General features: G+C 43.8%; 1 protein-coding gene across 1 annotated transcript in view; it reads left to right on the top strand.

Annotated features, from left to right (window-relative positions):
- The first annotated feature begins 4,196 nt into the window (after positions 1-4,196).
- Lactb2 (lactamase beta 2) overlaps positions 4,197-23,611 on the top strand; it is a 34,910-nt gene continuing 15,495 nt past the window's right edge. The window contains exons 1-3 of the mRNA XM_052718786.1: positions 4,197-4,396; positions 15,294-15,457; positions 18,200-18,326. Of these exons, the coding sequence (XP_052574746.1) occupies positions 4,275-4,396; positions 15,294-15,457; positions 18,200-18,326 (413 nt within the window). The 5' untranslated portion in view covers positions 4,197-4,274. The remainder of the gene's footprint in view (positions 4,397-15,293; positions 15,458-18,199; positions 18,327-23,611) is intronic.

The following is a 23,611-nucleotide window of genomic DNA, read 5'->3' as shown; positions in this document are numbered from 1 at the left end:
CTGTCTTAGATCTTGCTCTGTAGCCCAGGCTGGCCTCAAACTCACAGAGATCTGCCTGGTTCTGCCTCCCGAGTGCTGGGATTAAAGGCATGCACCCTCACCACCCGGCTTTACAATAAAAATCTTAAGACACTAGAAGATGGAAAGACTGCTCATGCTCATGGACAGGCAGATGTAATTGTGAAAATGGCTGTGTTACCAAAAATGATCTACAAATTCAATGCACTCCCATCCAGTGCCCAATGACTTCTCCACAGCATTAGGTAAAAGTCCTAAAATTCACACAAACACACAAAAAGCAACACACAGTTCAATTGAAAAGAGCAATGCTGTAGGTATTAACATAGCCAATCTCCAATTATAGCACAGAGCCGTGATAGTAAACACAGTGTGGTGTGGACACCAGAGCAGACAGGCAGACCAAAGAATAGACTAGAGAGCCCAGGAAGAAAGCCACAGTTACAGCATAACTTGGAGAAAAGACAGTCTCTTGAACAAATAGTGCTGAGCACTTGGAGGCAGCGCCAGGCAGATCTCTGAGTTGGAGGCCATCCTGATCCACAGAGTAAGCTCCAGGACAGTCAGGATAGCACAGAGAAACCCTGCCTCTAAAACACAAAAAACCAAACAAAATAAACAAACAAGACATAATGCTGAGAAAACTGGGTTTCCACAAGTAAACAGATGAAACTAGATCCATATTTCTCACTCTGTGGAAGAATCAATTCAAAATAGATCAAAGCTCTCAATACGAGACTTGAAATCTTTAAATTGTTAGAGGAAATCATAGATAAAATACTTCAAGATGTGGGCAGAGTTAAGGATTTTCTGAACTGGACTACACAAGAAATAAACCCAAGAATTGACAAACTGGATTACATGAAATTAAGGGCTTCTAAACAGCAACGGAAAGGATGGCCACTCATAAAGTAGGCATGCCATCCCATACTCCACCGAGGAAGACAGCCTCACTGGGATTTCTCCCACAGACTGCCCACCCAGAAGTTTCTTCTGTATAGAGAATTCAGCCTTGGTTGTGTGTCTGGGCACTTGCTGGAGGGGCTATGTGACCACTGACAGAGCAAGAAGACACACTATCTCATACAGTCTGAGACAAGGTCATCATGTTAGGATTCCCCCTGTGGACACTCCATATCCCGATGACTCAGCCCCAGTTGCATATCCCACTACCATGGAATCACCTGTGATGCAGGCTAGGGGTGTTGATCGGGTTCATTTTCTCTGCCAGTTAAAGAACTAAAAGGCAGGAAAATCTGAAGCTCAAGAGGTAGCAGAGAATCTCCAGCACTGCAGACAGAATCAGCAGTGGAAGGAAGGTGTTTATTGGGGGTGAGGAGACACACATGAACAGCAGACACACAGAGGAAAAAAAGACCCTCTGAAAAGCAGGTGGGAGGGACTCAGCAAAAAATCCTGTCCCTTCTCGAGGGCTGGGGGTTTAAAAGCCTCAGAGGAGCTTTCCTCCCCTAATTTGGGGTTGGTCAGTTTAAATAAAGCTAGAATGGTTGATTCGCCCAGAACCGTTGTGTGACATATCCTGAGCAGGCCTTGACCTCATGGAGTCAGTCCATCAGCAGGGCCTGCTGGTGGGAGACAGAAGTCTACAAAACCTTGTTTGAAGCTGCCAGGCTTTTGAATCAAGTCAGGAAAGTAAGGAAGAAGCTGGACATCTTGAAAATTCACCTCCTTTATTACCTAGTCACGGCCCCTCTCCCTATCTGTCTGCCTAACAGAGTCTAACTCCTAGTCTCTCACTAGCACAGCCAAAAGGGACACATTAACACACAGGATATGCAAAAGGACAGCTCTCTTTGAACTTCTTCCAGGGATGCTTCCCCCTCAGGCTGCTCAACCTCGGTTGCATGCCTTGCTCCCCCATATCCAGGACCAGGTCATCATGCCTCCCCAACTCATCTTTGGTTCTGTCAGATTACTGTTCTGGTAAAAAGTGTTGTGGCGGACTTTTCCCGAAGAGATACAACACAACAGTTCAAAGTAACAATTGCATCAATGTCCAACTTAATGAACCCATGAGGGTATTTTTTTACTAGGATTACCAACAGGAGTATGGGTGAGAGGTCACTTCCAAGCAGGGATGACTCAAAAGTAGCTGTGTCACCAGAAAGTCCACCCCAGCATGGATGACGACTCTGACCTGCCAAACCATGGAAAAAGACGTTTGGACTGCAGGGCTACGGTGAGCTATGCACAGAGCTCCACGGTTGCAGTTTCCAGCACTCATCATCCACATTTGCTATAAATAAATAAATATTGGTAGAATGAAAACACCTGATATAAACGATTTTGATGGTACCCCAAGTCCCCTTGAAAGGACATATTGTGCATCACAAATATGACATGATAATTTCGATAACGCTTTTCAAATTAAGCTCATTCTTGAGACACAAAACAGAAAGTTATTTCACATAGCAAACATATATTTGAACTACTCTGAAATATTGAACTGTTAATTTGTGAAGTCATTTCTTCTGTAAAGAATGATTAAAACTGACTATCCTAAAGGTCAGACCAAAGTATCAATTGCTCAATTATTTCTAAAAGGAGTAGGCTAAGGCAGTGAATGTGCTCTACATCTCTTTGGTTGTATACATGTTATAACTTGATGGAGATCATAGAACCTGGGCACTTTCTTGTAGGTAACTTAGAACTCAAATTTTTTTTTAAAGAGTTAAAAGCCCAGAGATTGAGCAGTAGCCAAGAGGTAAGACCACCTTATTTTACCACTGGCTGCTGTCCTTCCCCTGAGTGAGAGAGACCTTCTTCCTGCGTCCTGCCTTTTTATTGCCTTTCTGTTCTGCCTTCTCATTGGCTGTAAACCCAACCACATGACTTCCTTGTCACTGCCTGTCTATACAGACCTCCAGGTCTCTATGGTTCATACTGAGATTAAAGTAGAACTCAAATTTTTAAAGTGGGAAGCGATAGTTAATACTTGTCAATTGAAAAATACTTTATTAGCCGGGCAGTGGTGGCACAGACCTTTAATCCCAGCACTCAGGAGGCAGAGGCAGGCGGATCTCTGTGAGTTCAAGGCCAGCCTGGTCTACAGAGTGAGTTCTAGGACAGCCAGAGCTACACACAGAGAAACCCTGTCTGGAAAAAACAAAAAAAATACAGAGAAAATAAGCCACTTTCATCTTGGTTACAAATTCAACCTATTTCCCTGGGCAAGTGGTAGGATAGAGAGGAAGACAGTCAGGCTCCTCTACTCTCCACAAATGGGATCATGCATTGCTGCTGCTAACCAAGTAGAAACAGAGGCCCAAACGCAGAGCTGGGTCTTCCAAACTCCACTTTACATTTATAAAGTGGGGATAAATTGTGCCTAGTAAAGTGTTAGGGACCACATGGGATTTTAAGAGTTGAGGATTAATAGGGGCTGGGGACATAGCTCAGTTGGTAAGGAGTTTACCTTGTAAACATGGTGACCTGCGTTTGATCCCACAGAACCTACTTAAAAACGTGGGGCATGGTGTCACATTTTTATAGTACCTGTACTGGGGACACGGGAATCTCCCGAGGCTGTGAACAGCTGGCCCATCTAGCCTAAGTGGCGACTCCAGGCTGGTGAGGGGTAGATGGACGGCCTGAGGATGACACCCCAGAAGTTGTCTTCTGGCCTCCACAGGTAAGCACCCAATTTTTTTTTTTTTTTATTGTTGAGGATTAAAAGGGGATGGGGGAGGGGCCTTGGCAAGAAGCAATCGGGTAGGAACGCTAGGTAAGCCTCCGTTGCACCATTTATTATGAAAGCTAAGTTATTCTTCAATCGCACACCCTGCCACTGCCTAAAACCCAGGCTGCCATTCCTTCCTGGGGTGGGGACTCACGAACTACCCCAGCCCTGCCTACCCTTATTTCCCCCGCAGGTTAACTTCCCAATGAACTAACGTCACTCATCGTCCTGACTATGCTCGACTACTTGGGTACAAAGTCCGGAGGGACAGGAAGCCCGGCTTTCCGCTTCGCCTCTGCGGGCTGCCACGCCCGTTCAGGCCACCTCAGGCCACCTCAGGCCTCCTCAGGCCACCGCCTCCGCAAACACCTGCCCGCGGCTGCCAGGCAGGCGGGGCCCGTCACGAGATGGAGGCCCCGCCCCCGCCGGCTGCCAATCCGCTCCGGACCGCCTCCTCCCGCGGCGTCACGTGATCGCCGCCCCGCCCACCGGGCCCGGGACGCGCTGCGCGCAGAGTGACAATCTATCTAGTCGCCGGCGGTCGGCCGGACTAAAGATGGCTACCGCCCTGCAGCGCATCGAGCGGCTCTCCAGCCGGGTGGTGCGCGTGTTGGGCTGTAACCCGGGTCCCTTGACCCTGCAAGGCACCAACACGTACCTGGTGGGGACCGGCAGCAGGTAAACGCCCCCTTCCCGCCCCCAGCCAGCGGGTCCCTCGAGCTCCGCGTTGGACCGAGCGTAAGCAAAGCGCAGACTTTCCGCTCCCGAATCACGGTGTGCTTGCTGTGCGGGCTGCCCGCAGGTCGTCACCGTGTTGAATTGGGATTTCCAGGTGTTAGTTTACCGGAGCCCGTGTGTTGGTGCACTCCTGGAATCCAGTGCTTGGAGTGCAGAGGCGAGAGGGTCGCCACAAGTTCGAGGCCATCCTGGTCTACGTAGCCAATTTCAGGCTTGGTAGAGTCTTATAGCATGGCCCTTAACCACCGTGCCCCAAAAGTTGACAGACAGTATTTGCTTCTCTGATTTTGTTTTGCTCAGAGCCTCCCGTCGTGCAAGCTACTGACAATGCTAAAGCCATTTCCTTACAGTAGAGGGCAGAATTTTGCTTCCAAAATTCAACCTGAGTCTGTGGGTAGGAGAAACTCATTTTGCTTTTTCCTCTAATTGTGTATAGCAAGCATAGCTTGTTTGCATTTAAAGTCTACTGTATTTACTCTTCTTGAGTAAAAGACATTTACAAGCAGTCAGCTTAAGGAGATGGAAGTATTTCGAGTCAAGTAGGCCAAAGGTTAAGCCCTGCGTGAACAAGGCCACGGTCAAGTACAGGACCTCTAGGCTTCCTGAACACTTTAGGGGGATAGAAAATTAAGCATCAGAGTGTCTAACCTCTAGGGTATAGTCTGAGCTGGGCTGCCCTGAGCCCAGTGAGTACGCGGACATTCTCTTCGGTGTGTCATTTAAAACCCCTTCTGAAGTCAGTACCTAAGATGGAGATGGCGGATAGTCCGAATAACCCCAGAGAGTTCTCTGGGAGAGTGCCCTGTTGGAGATCGATGGATGGTCCCAATGAATTCAACACAACCTGCTTTTCTTCGTTGGCTAAGAGATGGCTGGTTTTATATGAAAACCAGATGAAGAAGTTGACTTGCATGTAGAGGCTAGACTGTGTGAAAAATACACACTGTATCCTTAAACGTTTGAATCACTCAGCATAACAAAACGCTTATGCTGAAAGAGACTTAGAAAAACTGAAACTAATTGAGGAAGAGCAGATTCATAGTCTTTCATTAAGCAACTTAAGTTACTAAGAATGAATGCCCAGTGGAATCACTCAAGCTATTTAAATAATAATTTTTTTAAAGATTTATTATGTATACAGTGTTCTGCCTGCATGCCAGAAGAGGGTTGGAAGCCACCATGTGGTTGCTGGGAATTGAACTTAGATCCTCTGCAAGAACAGCCAGTGTTCTTAACCACTGACCCATCTCTCCAGCCCTAAATAATAATTTTTTTCTGGGATATTTAAGTAATAAGTAAAGGCCGGGCGGTGGTGGTGCACACCTTTAATCCCAGCACATGAGAAGCCAAAGTAGGCAGATCTCTGTGAGTTCAAGGTCAGCCTGATCTACAGAGCTAGTTCCAGGACAGTTAGAGCTGTTACCTAGAGAAACCCTGTCTTGAAAAAAGAAAAAAAAGTAATTAGTAAAGCTAAAATAATTAATGTGCAGATGATGCTACTCAACTAAACTAAAGGGTGACTGGAAACAAATATTAACTGAGTCCAAATCAGATTCGTGTCCACTACTCCACTTCACAAAAAAGGTGTAAGGTTATAGGTGGCTTCTGTCTCATTAAACTCAATGGTGTTTTTATATTTCTGGGACCCATTGGCCATTCCCTCCTTGGTGTGCTAACACTGCCTCCTCTCACTGCTTTTCTCACATTCTCCATCTTCATCGATCTTGGCATTCCTCTAAATGCAATCCTAACTTTATTTTTTCAATTTCGTTTACTTATATATTTGTGTGTATGTGTGTGAGCTCACAACATACCATGGTAGGAATATTGACACTGGAAGGTAATTTATAAGAGGTGATTCTTTCCTCTCACCCTGTTATCCTGAAGATCAAACTCAGGTTGTCAGAGTTGGCAGCAAGCACCCTTACCCACTGCGCTCTCGCCTGCCTAATCCGGAAACTCTTCTGATGATTAATCATGACTGTCAACTTTACCGAATTTAGAATCACCTAGAATACAAACTTTTGGGAAGGAATTTCAAGAGAGGTTTAACTGAGTAGCACAGCCTACCCTGAACAGCAAAAACATACCATGTACTCAAGTCCTAAGCTGAATTTGAAAAAGAGAAAACAAGTAGATCACCAAGTATTCCACTAACTCTCTCTCTGCCTCTTGACTATGCACATGATATGACCAGCTGTCACTTCTGCCGCCAGAGCTAGACTCTTGCCATCACATCGTCCCTTCCATAATGGCCTGTGTCCTCAAACTGAACCAAAATAAAGCCTTCCTTTGGTTGCTTTGGTTGGGCCTTGTGTCACAGCAGTGAAAAAAGTGACTTACCGCTTGTGTTTGTACACACTACTATTCAGAGAATCTTACCTGCTTCCTTGTGTCACCTGCTTATTAATAACACCCAACTTTAAACAAAAGCCCAACTTCATCAGGCTCAGAGCTGGATGCATTCTGAAATCTCCTGCATTATCCGGTTTTTCAGACTACACTCATCTTTCCTATTAAAGTTAAGCCCAGGCCCTCCTGATTGGTGGTCCACTTCGTGGTAAACAAAACCACAATGCATTTGATCGAACAAAATGCCTAAACACTCACTGGCTTTCCCCCTACTCCTGGTACACACCCAAGCCATCTTGGAAATCTGTTTGTAACTAAGATCAACCAGTTCAGTTCTGTGTAGACATCTGTATCAGCCTCCTGACTGGCTCTGACTTTTGTCCCTCCTCAGCCCGTCCTCCCAAATGTCGCCATCTTGTTCGTCTTAAATGGCTCTGGTCCAGCCTTGCTGGCCTTTGTGGTGTCCCGGCTGAGGCATATCATTTCTCCTTCCAGACTGTGGTTTCCACGTTCTTCTTTTTCTACACAGTCATCCCATTAACATACGTTCAGCCAGGATGTGTTTCTGTACCTCCAGCACCAAGTCTTGTGCAGCAGAGGGAGTAGAGTGAATACTTGCTGAGTAGTTGCTTACATTTTTCTCTTAGTTTTTGCTTTTTTTTTTTATCCTTGGAGTACTGACAGCGTTAGCTATTCATCCTCCTTTGCTTTGATCAATTTATAGATATCAAAGTTCAATAAATCCCTCGTAGACCTACTTTGATATTTAATATACACATACTGATTAAGCATTTTCCACAGTAGTGTCACATTCTTCCTCTGTTCAAGAACCTCTGATAGCTGAAATTCTAACCTTTCCTATCAAAATTGCGTATACTTTGAGGACAGGCTTTTATGTGTTTTTTGTTTGTTTGTTTATTTGCTTGGGGTTTTTTTTGTTTTGTTTTGTTGCAAAACAGGGTTTCTCTGTGTAGCTTGTGTTTGTACACACTACTATTCAGAGAATCTTACCTGCTTCCTTGTGTCACCTGCTTATTAATAACACCTTTCCTGGAACTTGCTTTATAGACCAGGCTGGCCTCAAACTCACAGAGATCCACCTGCCTCTGCCTCCCGAGTGCTGGGATTAAAGGCGTACGCCACCATCGCCCAGTGGCTTTTATGTTATAATAGAAAAAGGCCATAGAGTTTAGAATATTTTGGGGGTGGATGTTATTTTGAGAATCTCATATATGAATACTATATTTACATAATTTCCTCCCTACCCTCCTCCTCCAGCTCTGTGTCCTCTCTCAAATTCAAACCTCTTATTTACTATTGTTACATATAGACATGTATGAATACAACCTGCCGAGTCCTTTTAGTCTTGCTCATATGTGTATGTGTTTAGGGCTGCCCACTTAGAATTGGATCACCTATCAGAGGGCTCTTCCCTGGAGAAGATTGATTCTCCCTCTCAGCAGCCCTTAGTTGCCTATAGCTCTTTTTCTAGGAGTAAGGCAGTGTGAGATTTCCTCCATCCACGTTAGCATGTCAGCTGGTGGTGGCATTTTTCAGATCTTGTTTGGACGATCATATTGTTGAAGTTTCATGAGTGCAGCTTCCCTGTCTTATATAGAAAACATTGTCTTGCAGCAGACATCCTGGTTTTCTGGTTTTTACAACCTCCCCTCCCCCAGTATCCTGAGCCTCTGTGTAGGGCTTGTATTGTAGATTTATCAACTAGGTTGGACACTCCATGGTCGACTAACCTTTACCTACTTCACAGTCCTGGCTGCTTATTAACTGTGAGACTTGAAAGGAGATGGCTATCTCCCTAGCATGTTCTTTATCTATACAGTGGATTTTATAGTACCTCCCTTATTATGAGGATTTAGTGAAATCTCCATGAAAGCATTTATCAAAAACAACAAAACTTTATCACGAGGAAAGCGTATTACAGTGTTTGTCTTATGTCAACTTGACACACAAACTAGAGTTCTCTGAAATTGAAATTGAGAAAATGCTTCCATAAGATCCAGCTGTAAGGCATTTTCTTAATTAGTTATTGATAAGGGAGGGCCCAGTCACTGTGGGTGGTTCCACCCCTGGGCAGATGGTCTTGGGTTCCATAAGAAAGCAGGCTGAGCAAGCCTTGGGGAGGAAGCCAGTAAACAGCATTCCTCTATGGCCTCTGCATCAGCTCCTGGTTTCAGGTTCCTGCCCTGTGTGAGTTTCTGTCCTGACTTCCTTTGATGATGAACAACAATGTAGAAGTCTAAGCCAAATAAACCCTCTCCTCTCCAACTTGCTTTTTGGTCATGGTGTTTCATTGCAGCGATAGAAACCCTGAAATAATGTCAGTCAGTTATCAATTCTGTTGACTACCCTGGGCTCAGAGTAGATGGTCAACAACTAGCATTTATGTTGTGTGAGTGAAAGCAAATGGACACCCAGCAGTTAATAACTATCTTAATGTTGATAGAGCTTATTATTGATATAAAATCCCTAGAAAGAAATTGATTCTACTAACTTGCCCTCACTTGAATTTTTCTCTATTCATAGAAGAGATTATGTGTCTACTATGTTCCCAGCCTTGAGTTCTGGTGAATAAATCAGCCCTAGACTTCTACAGCTTCATCTACACTCTTTCTCCTGAGCCCCTTATGAGTACAAGAGATAGCCAAAAATCTAGGATCATGGTCTAGGGAGAGTTTCATATTGTAGTTAGTTTTATATGTTTTTATTTTAGTGTGACTAAATGTACAGAGGGCCAAGCATTCCACAGTCTATTCCAAAGGTGGAAATAAATCCATGAATTCCTGGAGCCAAACAGACGAGTTTCCTGCCGTCATGGGGCTCACATTGGTAAAGTAGTAAAGGGTATGCAAATAGCAAGGAGTAAAGTAATGCATCACTTCATGGTACATGAATAACTGTGGGGGAAGCAAGGAAAGGTGGCCAGGATGCCATCTGAAGTCACAGTAGCCCAAGTCAAACTCACCTCTCAGTCGCTTCCTCCAGTCTCTACAGTCTTTAATGCAGACCCAGTACTCCCCTAGACATCTCAGAATGATCGACCTTCTCATTTTTTTCTAGGCCCTGTTACTTATGCCTTCTAAACGTTCTTTAAGCCATTTCAGACCGCATGTGTTCACCCAATAGGACCTTACAATACTTCCGTGAGCCAACGTAACCGTATCCAGAAGAGTTTACGGTGTCTTTCTGAAGTCCATCCACCTGTCTCCTCACTGAACATTGGCCATGAGGTCACTGCCTGTCCCAGTGTTTGGTTTTTCGTTACATTCATGTAATGAATTGGGAGAGTGTATGTGTATGTTTTGTTTATGTGTTTATGTATATGTGTGAACTCACCACCACATACATGTGGAGATCAGAGGACAACTTGAAGGGGTCAGTTTCCCCTGCCACCACGTGGGTCCCGAGGATTGAACTAAAGTCGCCAGGCTAAGTTGCAAAAACAACCATCTTGCTCACCTGAGAGGGCAATTTTTTAAGTTTTATTTTTAATTATAACCTAAAAGTTTAGACAAATTAATCAATACATAATTTTGATAACATACACATTGTATAATGTTTAAGTCACATTAAACATGTATCTCCTCACTTATAATTTTTTGTGAAAACTTTCAAAATCCATTTAGCTTTTAAGATAGGTACAATGTATTTTTGTTCTTAGAAGTCAGTCTGCTATACAAGAGCACACTATAACTGTACCAGTACAAGACAGGTTGTTTGTATTGGCTATAGCTGTTAGAAACAAACCCATCAAATGTAGTATAGCCATCTAGTTATTTCTCTGACCATTTGGGGGTATGTATGCATGTTGTATATGTATATGTTCCTGTGGGTGTGTGCACATGTACATGCAAGTGCATGTGCACATAATAAGTGTGGGGAGGCTAAAGATCAATGGCAGGTATCGTTTTCTGTCTTCTTTTTTAAAACATGGCCTCTCACAACCTGGAACCACGTTTTTGCCTCTGTTAAGTAGCCAGGGAGGCCCCATCATCCATCTGTCTCCTGGCTGGTCAGTGAGCCCGGAGATCTGAGGGTGCTCCTGTCTCACTTCTATGGACCCCCCATCCACCTGTTCCTTCTATCCCTCTTCCTCCTCTGCCCCCTGACGTTACAGGCCCAAGCCACCATATGCCTGCCTTTTTCTTGAATGCTGGGGATCCTAACTCAGGTCCTCATACGTAAAAAGCAGGCATATTACCCTCTGAACCTTCTACCCCTGTGTACTTGATCTTAATACCCTGAAGAAATACACTGAGCTAAATGTTTTCTTTGTTTTTGGCCCTCCACGGGACCCTTCTACCCATCATTAGAAAGTAAGCAAGGTTGTTTGTCTTCCTGCAAAAATTAAAGGCATAGCACATAGTAGGTAATCTGTAAATAGTTATACATGACTAATGAATGAATTATGCTTGTCAAGGTTTATCTTTCTCAGACAGCCTAAATTAGTGAGGTGTTACTATGAAATACTGTGAGGTAAGAAGTACATGAATGACTCTTGAGGAGAATGGTACCCTAATTCTTTCATTCCAGAAAACAGAGAAAAGTCAGTCCTTCAACTGCTGAGGAAAGCAAACAAAAATACAGAATAAAAACAAAACACAGCCATAGGTGTCTTAAGTACAGAAATAAACTGGCTCCTATTTTTCCTGCATGCTTCCCTACAGCACTTTTTCCTGCATAAGAAAATAATGTAAGATTTTAGTGTTGGGTTAGGCATCTAGAATCCAGACTTCTCTTTACATTGCTTCTGTTCCTTCCTGCACCTTAGGATTATTTATTCCCCCATTTTCATCCGTCCCTCCTCCTGCCTTCTTAGGGATCCTTTTCCTCTTCCCATATAGTTCCCTCCCACTTTCTTGTCATATATGTGCATCTGAATGTGCGTGCGTGCATGCGTGCGTGCGTGTGTGCGTGTGCGCGCGTGTGTCTTTTCCCCGTGAGTCTGTCTTGCTCCCCACTTCTCCTCCATTACCTCTTCCTCCCCCATCTCACCCCTGGATAGCTCCCCATCTACTTCCATGCCCTGTTAAAAATTTATTTAAATCTAGACCCCACATCAGAAACCATGTCCGTTGTATGATTTTGATGCCAGGGTAATAGTGGCTCCATGGAATGAGTTTGGCTGTTCCCTTTCAGTTTGAGAAGCACTGATGTTAACTGGACTTTAAAGGTTTAGGAGAATTTAGTAAGTAAATGTGTCCATTGACAGGCTGAAATTTGTTATAGATGTATATGAGAATATATCTATTTCTTCTAGATAATCCATGGATTGTTTGGTTTTGTTTTGGGTTTGTATTTTGGTTTGGGGTTTGTTTGTTTGTTTGTTTGTTTTTCCGTTAGGTTTTTTTTTTTTTTTTTTTTTTTTTTTTTTTAGTTTCAAACAAAGTATTCCTAATAATCCTCTGGATTTTATTGGATACTATTCTACTCATGAAATCTATTTTTTTTTTTTTGGTTTTTTTTTTTCGAGACAGGGTTTCTCTGTGTAGCTTTGTGCCTTTCCTGGAACTCGCTTTGTAGACCAGGCTAGCCTCAAACTCACAGAGATCGGCCTGCCTCTGCGTCCCGAGTGCTGGGATTAAAGGCGTGCACCACCACCGCCCTGCGAAATCTATTCTTTTCTGTACTTTCATTTCATCGTTGAAACTCCTCCTTCCTCCCCTATATTTAGTATGCCTTTTTTGTGTTTTCTGCAGAGCTCGCTTGGTGGTCATGAACTTCTTTAGTTTATGGAGGCAGTCCTTGCCTGACTGGCTAGAGATGGCACCTCTAGAGCTTGGGATATACAGTAGTGCCAAATTTTCTGCTTGCCCTGGAAGAGCAGTGAAAGGTATCTGTAGATGGATTTTTCTTGAGGCTGCCAGTTCACACATAAAAACATGGAGACTTATTAGTTATGAAAGCTTGTCCGATAGCTTAGGCTTCTTTCTAACTAGCTCTTATAACTTATATTAACCCATTTCTATTCATATATATGTCTTGCCATGTGGCTTGTGGCTTTTACCTCCTGCATGTCTGTTCCCTCTGGTTGGCGACTCCACCTTTCTTCTTCCCAGAGCTCTCTGTCCAGAAGTCCCTGCTATGCCTCCTGCCTAGCTACTGGCCATTTAGCTTCTTATTAAACCAATCACAGTGACACATCTTCACACAGTGTAAAGGAATATTCTACAACATTCCCCCTTTTTATCTAATAAAAAAGAAAGGCTTTAACTCTAACACAGTAAAATTATATACAATAAGAACAATTATCAGGTAAGAATTACATTTACAATGTCCAGTCCATTTGTATTTGACAAATTTAGAGAAAATACTCCATTGTCTTTTTGTACTCTGTGAAGAGGTGTTAATCTGATTGGTTTAATAAAAAGCTGAATAGCCAATAGGTAGGCAGGATTTCTGGGCAGAGGGGACTCTGGAAAGAAGGCAGCATCGCCAGCCAGATGCAGGATAACCAGGACGGGCATAATGGAGATGAGGTAACGAACATGTGGAAGAATGTGGATTAAAAAGTATGGGTTAATTTAAGTTATAAGAGCCTAAGCTAAGCCCCAGCTTTCATAATTAATACTAAGTTTCTGTGTCTTTTTTTTTTTTTTTTTTTTTTTTTTTTTTTTTTTTTTTTTTTTTTTTTTTTGTGAGCTGGAGGCCCAAAGAAAAGCCCTGCTATGTACAGGTACCCTCCTCTATCTAAAAGTAGGAGTGAAGGAGGCACCAGGGAGACAAGACCCATGCAGATCTCCAGTCTCATTTCCTCCTTTGTCTGCAGCCTGGAGCCAGTGATGGGGCTTCTTTATTTGGTGCTCTTAAGTTGGAGTCAGTTATTCCCTTTGTAAAGCTAACATCCAGTTATTTCCGGACATCTCTGTTGTCTTTCTGTTCACTGTGGCCCTCTCTTGCATCTTACTCTTCAGTCGTGTGGTTTCTTTTGTGGGGACACAGGAGAGTGTAAATTGTCCCTGTTTTGCCATCTTCTTTCTATCAAAAGACCATGTTTCTGTTTCTTCTGATTATTATTATTATTATCATTATTATTACATTTCCCCCTTCCCTTTTCTCCCCCAGACCTTACCATGTACCCCTCTTCACTCTCCTTCAAATTCATGACCTCTTTCTTCACTAATTGTTATAGCATGTACACACACACACACACACACATACACACACTCCTAAATATATCCTGTTCAGTTTGTATATATACTTGTGTGTATGTTTTCAGGCTGCTTGGCACTGGACAACCAATTGATGTTCTCTTCCTTGGGGAAGACCACCTCTCCCGTTCCCATCTTTCTGCACTTGCCTATAGTTCTTATGTAGGGTTGAGGCCACGTGGGCTTTTCTCCACCCAGTTTTTGGGATGTCTATTGGTGTTGCCCTTGTTCATCCCACATGGGCAGTTATGCAGGTGAGACTGTGTGGGTGTGTCTTCTGATGTTACTAGGAGATATAATCTCACAGCAAACTCCCAGGTCCTCTGGCTTTTGTAATCTTTCTGCCCCCTCTTCCACAGTATTCCCTGAGCTTTAGGTATGGGAATGTTTTGTAGATGTATCCATGAGGACTAGGCTCCACAACTCTGTGTTTGTTTGTGTTTGTTTGTTTTCGAGACAGGGTTTCTCTGTGTAGTTTTGGTGCCTGTCCTGGATCTCACTCTGTAGACCAGGCTGGTCTTGAACTCACAGAGATCTGCCTGTCTTTTCCTCCTGAGTGCTGGGATTAAAGGCATGTGACACCCGGCCCACAACTCTGTATTTTGATTGATTGTGGTTTTTCGTAGTGATCTCCATCTGTTGCAAGGAGGTTCCTTGATGGGGACTGGAGGGTGTTTATCTATAGATATAAACCTGCTCAACAAGAGGGAAACCATGCCTGGAACTGGAAACCTAGCCAGCCTACTCAGTGCTAGTGAATGGTTATTGGCTGAGAATCTACAGCCTCTAATTTAGTAAGCGAGCATGATCCTAACAACAGTCTATTAATGTGTCCATTCACCCACAGAGAAGACCATATTTCTCTAAGGGTGCTATGAAGTCAAATTCCATGAGATACTTGAAGATTATAAACCATCTGGAAGGCAGAGTAGATAAGAGCACATATTCTGGAGTCAGAAAACCTGAGTTTGAATGCTGATTCTACCATTTTATTGCAGAGGAACACCAGGCAAGTTACTTAACTTCTGAATGTAATGATTCAATACCCGCCTTAGAAATACAGTTGGAATGGTGCTGTGTTCACTTTAATTGCTATGTGAGTGCTCGAGATCCCTTCTGACAGCCCTGGTTCACATTTACATTTAGCTATAATTTCTTTCTAAGAACTCCCTTACAGTAAGATTACATTAAACTGAAGTAATATGTTAAAAGCAAAATTTTATATTTGCTCAAATTTAATGCAAGTTATCTGTGTAAAAAATATGCTAATGTGAACTCCAGGTTCCAATTGTGATTGTCTTCGTTGTCGTTTGTAGGAGAATCCTCATTGACACTGGAGAGCCATCAATTCCAGAGTATATCAGCTGTCTAAAGCAAGCCTTGGTTGAATTTGACACAGCAATCCAAGAAATCCTAGTGACTCACTGGCATCGTGATCATACCGGAGGCATAGTAGATATTTGTAAAAACATCAGTAATGGTAAGCAGAAAACATTAAGCTCACTGAGGAAGGCTATGCTTGAGGAATAATTTATAATTTAAGCTTTCAACTATGTTGATATTTAATTTTTTTTAATTGATATGACTTGAATACTGTCAATTTTAGCAGATGTGACATGTAAAGCTCTGTTTTCTTTCAAATCCTTTCTCTCTTCCTTTGCCCAGTGGTAAAGCTCAGCTTTAGTTTAGTCTCTGTGACAACCACAGTTTCAGACATAATAACTAACAACTCTTAGGCATTTACTGTGTCTCAGGCATTGCACTAAACACTTCCCATGGGGACTGTGAGGCTGTTGCTCTTCTTGTCTGTTCCCAGCAGATTATCTGGGCCTTACAGAACTCGAAGACAGTTGCTAAGATAGATGGAGAGCTGGGCAACACATCAGTGTATCAATCACTTTCTCTCCCTGAAACCTGTTCAGTCCTGACATTTGACCTGTTCTCTTAGTTCCTTTATCCTGACATCATATTCCTGGATTGACACATTCAGGGGCCACTGTGGGTCAGTACTGTGAACAAAGCCTAGTATGCTGACAGGGAGCTGACATTCTACAGCTGGAACATCCCTAATCCAAAATCCACCAGCCTGATGCCGCAGTTGACAGATGGCGGTCAAAATACAAACACCCTGAAAGTGTCACATAACAAACATTTCCTTTGGGATTGCTCTAAGAGAACAATAGTTTTAGGTTCCGTACAAAATAGCAAATATTAGTATAATTACCATTCAGTTGATATAAAGAAAGTAGAAGAGAAATTTGACACAACTCTTTATAGCTACTAACATGCTAGTGCTTTCTTGAGAGAGGTCTTGCCTGCCCTTTGGGGCGTTACTGAAGCTGCATAAGCTGTGTGCAGGTGTGGGCTGCTTGGCATTGAAATGGTACCAAGATGCTTTGCGTTATCATTCCCTTATTCCTTCTCTAAATCCCGTAACTACATTCTTATCCCCTTCTGTTTAGCTTGCCCTGCTCCGTGTTGGTTTACTGTTTACTTACTGTAGGGCGGATATAGTCAAGTAGTTTTCAGTGCTGGCTACCTGTTGGTTGGTTTTTTGTTTTGTTTTGTTTTGTTTTTTAAGCTACATGTATTTTATAGGCAATACTAAAATATATAAATGCCATGTATATAATTTCTTTGGCAAGACAGAGTAAATTTGAAGCAACTGATGACAGATTTTTTTTTCAAAAAACCATCAGTTTAGGGCAGGAGATTTGGCTCAGTGGTTAAGTGTGTGTCCTGCCCTTCTAGAGGACCTGAGTTCGGTTCCCAGCACACATGTCAGGCAGCTCATAACCACCTGTAAGTTCAGCTCCAGAGGCTCAGATGCTGTCTCTGGCTCACATGGGCATTGCACACGTGTGTCGTACATTCACACACACACACACACACACACACACACACACACACACACGACAATAAAAACAAAACAGATCTTTAAATTAAAAATCATTAGTATTGGCCATGCCTTTAATCGAAGTACTCAGGAGGCAGAGGCAGGCAGATCTTTGAGTTCCAGGCCAGCCTGGTCTACAGAGTGAGTTCCAAGACAGCCAGAGCTACACAGAGAAAACCTGTCCAAAAAAACAACAACAAACAGAACCCAGACTGTAACCTGTAAATGTCGCGTCTCCCGTTTCCAGCACCGCTGCCCTAACCTTGGTGTCTTCCCGCTGGACTGTCAGTCATCCCTCCAGGTTCTGGTAGATCTCCCCTCCACTGTCACCACTCACAGCTGCCATTTGACCTGCTAATACTGCCACATTGTCGTTTAAAAACTCTACAGTGGCCACAGTGGCCAAATTCAGTTCCTCTCTATCAGCTGAGCTCATCCCGCCTGTACAGCTTTTCTCTGCTCTTCCCAGCAGCAGTAGTTTGCATTGGACAAGAGGGAAGCATGGCCACACCTACACCACACCCACCACACCCACTGTCACTTCCACAGCTCTCCTTATGCTTGCTCCTTCCTTCCTACAAGCTTTCCCCTGTCCCTTTACCCAGCCTGCCTGTCCTGTCAATCCAATCGTGTCTCAGCTTCTGTCCCGTTCCTGGCTCCTTTCCTAGTAGCACACCCTTCGTCTCGCTCCTGTTGCGTCTCCTGGCTGAGCTCTCTTCAGGATTGCAGGAGTCTTCACTGTGGGTCCTGCTTCCATCTCCCCGACTGTCAGATTTTAAGTGCCTTAGTTCACTGCACTCACTGTCCTGGTTCAATGATTGGCACTGCAGATTGGGAAAGGATTGATTTTCTTTCTATCAGTGAGGAGTCATGCGTGTGAAATTTATCTTAAAGGTTTACCCTCTTAGCATCCAGGACCTCCTTCAGCACCGACAGCACAGTCTTATTATTAACTACTGACACGTTCAGTGGGCACCTAGATAGAGAAAAGTGCTCTCGTTCCATCAGACTGTCCCCTCGTCACCTCCCTGGTGTCAAATGCTACCTGAGATTATGGAGAACCATTTGAAGTTTTTACACAGAATAGAAATGACTAGAAAATCACAGGCTTTTATGGGACCTCCAGGGCCCTAGGAGAATCCAACGCTTTGGAAACAAGTGAACTAGTTTCATCAGAGATACTCGGCTTTAATTCTTCCTGTCTCCCTGCTGTCTTAACGCCAGGGTTTTGTATAGCCTTTAGTGGCTGTTCCTGTGTGAACGCTGATCTCTTCAAAAGCTGAATCTTGGAGTATGACTTAATATATTTACATGTTTTATGACTAGACACTACCTATTGCATTAAAAAACTCCCACGGAATCCTCGGAGAGAAGAAATTATAGGAAATGGAGAACAGCAATATGTTTATATAGAAAATGGAGACTTGATTAAGACCGAGGGAGCCACTCTCAGGTAAGTTAATGTCCCTTAGGAAATGAGGGGCCTGGGTGTGTTATAAAGAAGGATGAAGGCGAAGTTAGGTCTCTTTGCCTGTGTCTGAAGAATCGTGAATCTGACGCATTTAATGCTCTCAAGGAAGAGAGAGGGCTTGCTTGCAGACCAGAGAAGGAAGAAGTTTCTTTTCACTCTGTCTATTCTCTTTAAGTGCTTTTCTTTTGTTTCTTTAATTCATACCACTGTCCTACACGAAGACAAATTGAGAAAACTAGGCCCAGGCATGATAGTTCATGGACATGGGAGGCTGGTGCAGGAAATGTGCCCTAAATTCCAGTCCAGTGTACGCTACCGAGTAAGTACCAGGTCAGCTGGGGCTACAGTGTGAGACCCTGTCTCACAAAGCACATTGATTTTAGAAGTTAGCATTCCCAGTTGGGTGATTGAGGGATCTTCCTGAACCTCAGTGTTCTCACTTTGAAACGAGACCTAGACCTATTGTAAATACCTCTGGGGTAGACCCATGACCCCTTATGACCTGGGTCTGGGATAAAGCATTTCCAACTCTGATGTTTTGAAACTGAACTAATGGTCATTCTCTGTCTCCTGGAATCTGTTCTTGCCTTCAGATCTCAGAACATCCACTGTGCTCTGCAATTGGGATGTTAATCCGGGTTACCTTTAACCTTTCCACTGTTCTTCACCTTTACCCTTTCCCCGGCTCCTCATCATACTGGATTAGATTTTGCCTCAGAAGTGCTTGTCAGGGGCAGCAAGATGCCCAGTGGGCAAAAACATTTGCTGTCAAGGTTGATGATCTGCATTCAGTCCCTCGGACCTCCATGATAGAAGGAAAAGAACTGACCCCCAAAAGCTGTCCTTTCACCTCCACACACACCCTGCCCCCAGCCAACCCCACATACAAATAAATGGAAGTGTACCTTTAAAAAAAATCAAATGAAACGTTGGTTAGTGCTGTCCCTCTTCATGTCTCTGCTGCTCCCTTCTCCCTGACCCTCATCTCAGGCCTCCCCTGGCTAGTCTCCCTGGTACCCATTTCACTTGAACCTTTGCTGATTCCCACTGGCTACAAGACAGTGTTTACTGTCTCTACACTTCCACAGTCAAGCCCTCATTTCTGGTCTTAACTCCACTATCCCACTCACAAACACCATTACATATGTAAATCCTCGTGAGCATGTTCTGTGTTCATACCTCTGTTTATGTCTCCCCTTTTCCTGAGCCATGTGTAAATCCTCGTGAGCATGTTCTGTATTCACACCTCTGTTCATGTCTCCCCTTTTCCTGAGCCATGTGTAAATCCTCATGGGCATGTTCTGTGTTCACACCTCTGTTCATGTGTTCCCTTTTCCTGAGCCATGTGTAAATCCACGTGGGCATGTTCTGTGTTCACACCTCTGTTCATGCCTCCCTTTTTCCTGAGCCATATGTAAATCCTCGTGGGCATGTTCTGTGTTCACACCTCTGTTCATGTCTCCCCTTTTCCTGAGCCATGTGTAAATCCTCATGGGCAAGTTCTGTGTTCACACCTCTGTTCATGCCTCCCTGTTTCCTGAGCCATATGTAAATCCTCGTGGGCATGTTCTGTGTTCACACCTCTGTTCATGTCTCCCCTTTTCCTGAGCCATGTGTAAATCCTCATGGGCATGTTCTGTGTTCACACCTCTGTTCATGCCTCCCTGTTTCCTGAGCCATATGTAAATCCTCGTGGGCATGTTCTGTGTTCACACCTCTGTTCATGTCTCCCCTTTTCGTGAGCCATGTGTAAATCCTCGTGGGCATGTTCTGTGTTCACACCTCTGTAGCTAGAGTTTTCCTGCCTGGCCCACAGTCAGGACAAATCTCTCTCACCTGCCAGTCCCACAGCCACTCAAACCCAACCAAGTAAACACAGAGACTTACATTGGTTACAAACTGTATGGCCGTGGCAGGCTTCTTGCTAACTGTTCTTACAGCTTAAATTAATCCATTTCCATTAATCTATACCTTGCCACATGGCTCGTGGCTTACCGGCATCTTCAAATGCTGTTTGTCATCGTGGCGGCTGGCAGTGTCTCTCTGACTCAGCCTTCCACTTCCCAGCTTTATTCTCTTCCTTGTCCCGCTTACACTTCCTGCCTAGCCAATGGCCAATCAGTGTTTTATTTATTGACTAATCAGCAACACATTTGCCATACAGAACATCCCACAGCACACCTCTGTTCATGTCTCCCCTTTTCCTGAGCATTGCTCCTCTCCTCAGACTCTCTCCATGGTACACTGTTGTTTGCCCAGCTCACAAGTTCCTTCGAGTATCCTTTCTCAGCAGAATCCATTGCTCCCTCCTCCAGCTCTCATCTAATTCTTGTTATTTCTTTAAAGCACTTAATAATTGTGTTATAGTTTGTGTATGTGAGTAGGTGGCTTCTGATAATTCACAGTAGTAGTTTATGCCAGTTGCCATAGCAAGCTAGCTTAGAAATATAATAGTTCAAACATTAAAAAAATTTCTAAGTCACATTAAGTCCAAAAAAAGATTCCTGATTTGTGAGTGGCCTTCTGGGTGTTGAGCAGGACAGTGATTTGGGTTCCTTTATCATGTGACTCTGCACTCCTCTGCACTTGGCTTTCAAAGTCCCTACACTTAGCTCAGTACAGCAAGTACAAAAGAACACGGAGGAGATATCATGTGGGAGGTTTCATGGGCCAAAGCTTCTGGTACATTAGCTATAAAATTCAGTCATGTCCCACACTTGATCCTAGAGACATGACCATCATGCCCAAGAAAAAGAAGAAATAGAATTGGTAGTTGGCTAGTCTTCCTCTTTCCCAGGCATATACCGGGTTGATCTTTGTGTCCTCTGTCCCTGGCACATAGAAGGCACTGGGTATTCTACGAATAGTGTCTTTAAATAGGCAAGTGGATGTGCAGTTGACTATGACAGGGAAAATGAACCCGTGAGGAGCCACTGCACTCTTCCAAACCAGTATCCCCTCTTAGCCAAGGTACCAGTCATTTTTAAAATCACTGGTATCATTTATCTACCAGCTAGTTTGGGGTGGGTTTCTTAAAATATTCTTGTTAACACACACACACACACACACACACACACACACACACACACACACACACACGCACATGCACCCGCACACGAGATAAACTCAGTACTATTGTACTTGTCTAGGGTCTAAAAGGCTCTGGTTTCAATTCCTAGTGCTGCATGAAAACAAAATACAGAACAAATAGACAGGTGCTTGATTGGATTTTCTCATAATAACAAATTTTCTATTGCTGTGACCAAACCCTATGACCAAGGCCAGTTTATAAAGGAAAACATGTAATTGGGCTTACAGTTTCAGAGGGCTAGAGTCCGTATGGAGGTATGGAGGCAGGAAGAGCTGAGAGCTACATCCTGATCTGCAAACGGAACAGAACAGGCTCTACCATATGTCCCCAAGCAGGTGTTTTTGCTGTTGTTTTTTGTTTTCCAAGACAGGATTTCTCTGTGTAGCCCTGAACTGTCCTGGAACTTGCTCCTTAGACCAGGCTAGCCTCAAACTTAGAGATCCGTCTTCCTCTGCCTCCCAAGTGCTGGGATTAAAGGTGTGCACTACCATGCCTAGCTTAAATTTTTAAAAGCCTTCATAGTTTCAGTATTTAATATTAAGGTCGGTTAATTTTTATTTTTTGGCAAAGGGGGGAACTCCAACTTACAGTTATTTCATTTTCTTTTTTTTAATTAAGAAATGCTTTTATTCATTTTACATACCAATGTAAAAGATCCCCCTCTTTCCTCCTCCCACCCCTTCAGCCTCCCCTTCCCGGAACCCCCGCCCCATTCTATCCTACCTGTCTATCTGTTCTGTATTTTGTTTTAGAGGACTTGAGACTACAAAGCAGGAACCTGTCAGAAAAGAAAGATGGGAGGGAGGGAAGGAGTGTGTGAGGGAGTGTGTGAGTGAGTGTGAGTGTGAGTGTGTGAGTGAGTGTGAGTGTGTGAGTGAGGGAGTGTATGAGTGAGGGAGTAAGTATGTGAGTGAGTGTGTGAGTGAGTGAGTGTGAATGAGTGAGTTTGTTTATGGATACAGATTAGATTCTAAGTTGAAATTGTTTCATTTCGTGGGTAAGGTTTAATTTACTTCTACATTTTGATAAATACAGGCCCTTCTGAATCCTGAGATTTCTCATTATCTGTTGTTCTGTGTATTGTGGGGGGATTCCTTCTTAGCCATCTTTTCCTGAGATTTCACAGTTAAGTGCTTTTGTGAGTTTGTAGTTCTAGGTCGTGATAAGGAGAAAACTACCTTTGTTAATGTAGACAAACTTTAATTGAAAGGCGTCCATGGAAATAGATACAGGGACATTACCGTGGGGTCTCGCTGTGGAATAGAGGGATTGGGCTCCACCCCAGCTCTGTAAGGGCAAATGGGGAGTGAGTTAAGGATGAGTGCATGGGGATTATCTAAGAAGTAACCAGTCCTCAGGGTTCCTTCCCTACCGACAGCAGAGCACTTTCCCGATCTGACTATTCAGACTAGCTTCCGCCAGGACAGAGAGGAAAACCAAGTGGCAGGTCAGCACAGGAGAGCAGCGAGTCCTCTGTCTTCTTGGCCCTTGTCAAGTTGGAAACTAGAATCGATGGGCAGAATGACAGGGAAAATAGCTTTAATGTTTTTATGAGACACTGGAGTGTTCAGAAATAAAGACCCAAATTAACAGGGAAAACTGCCTATTTTTATGCTGTTTGATGGAGTGTAAGTAGTCATAGAGAAGTGTGACTGGACAAGAGGTGACCTAGGCTTAGGGAACTGCAAGGCCTGATGGCTCAGACTCTTCTTCAGAAGAGTTCTTCTGTGTCTAAGTATGAAGCCGGCGCCTCAGAGGAAAGTCAAGAAGTCCTTACAGGTTTGAAAACTTAGTCAAAGCACAGAAGGCATTAGGAAGTCAGAGAAACCTCCTGCATTTCCTATTTCTCTGATGCCCTCTCCTTGGCCCACTCAGGATGCTGGAAGTGCCATATTACAACAGAGTTGGCTCTGTAAGCCCTGTCATTGGAAAAAGCTCCTAGGGGCTGCAGAGGTGGCTCCGTGGTTCAGAGCACCTGCTGCTCTTGCAGAGGACCCAGGTTAGGTTCCCAGCCCCTCATGATGGCTCAACCACCTGGAACTCAAGTTGAGGGGATCCTCCACTTTCTGAACACTGTAGGCACAAGGCACACATGGTGCACATATAGATACGAAAGCACAAGGCTCATTTACATAAAATGAGTACACTTTTGAAAAGAAAAAGAGAATTCCCGGGA

This window comes from Peromyscus californicus, unplaced genomic scaffold (genome assembly GCF_007827085.1).
Source record: "Peromyscus californicus insignis strain IS unplaced genomic scaffold, ASM782708v3 Scaffold_5__1_contigs__length_169319896, whole genome shotgun sequence".
NCBI lineage: Eukaryota > Metazoa > Chordata > Mammalia > Rodentia > Cricetidae > Peromyscus > Peromyscus californicus.
This window is presented reverse-complemented; position numbering and strand designations above follow the sequence as displayed.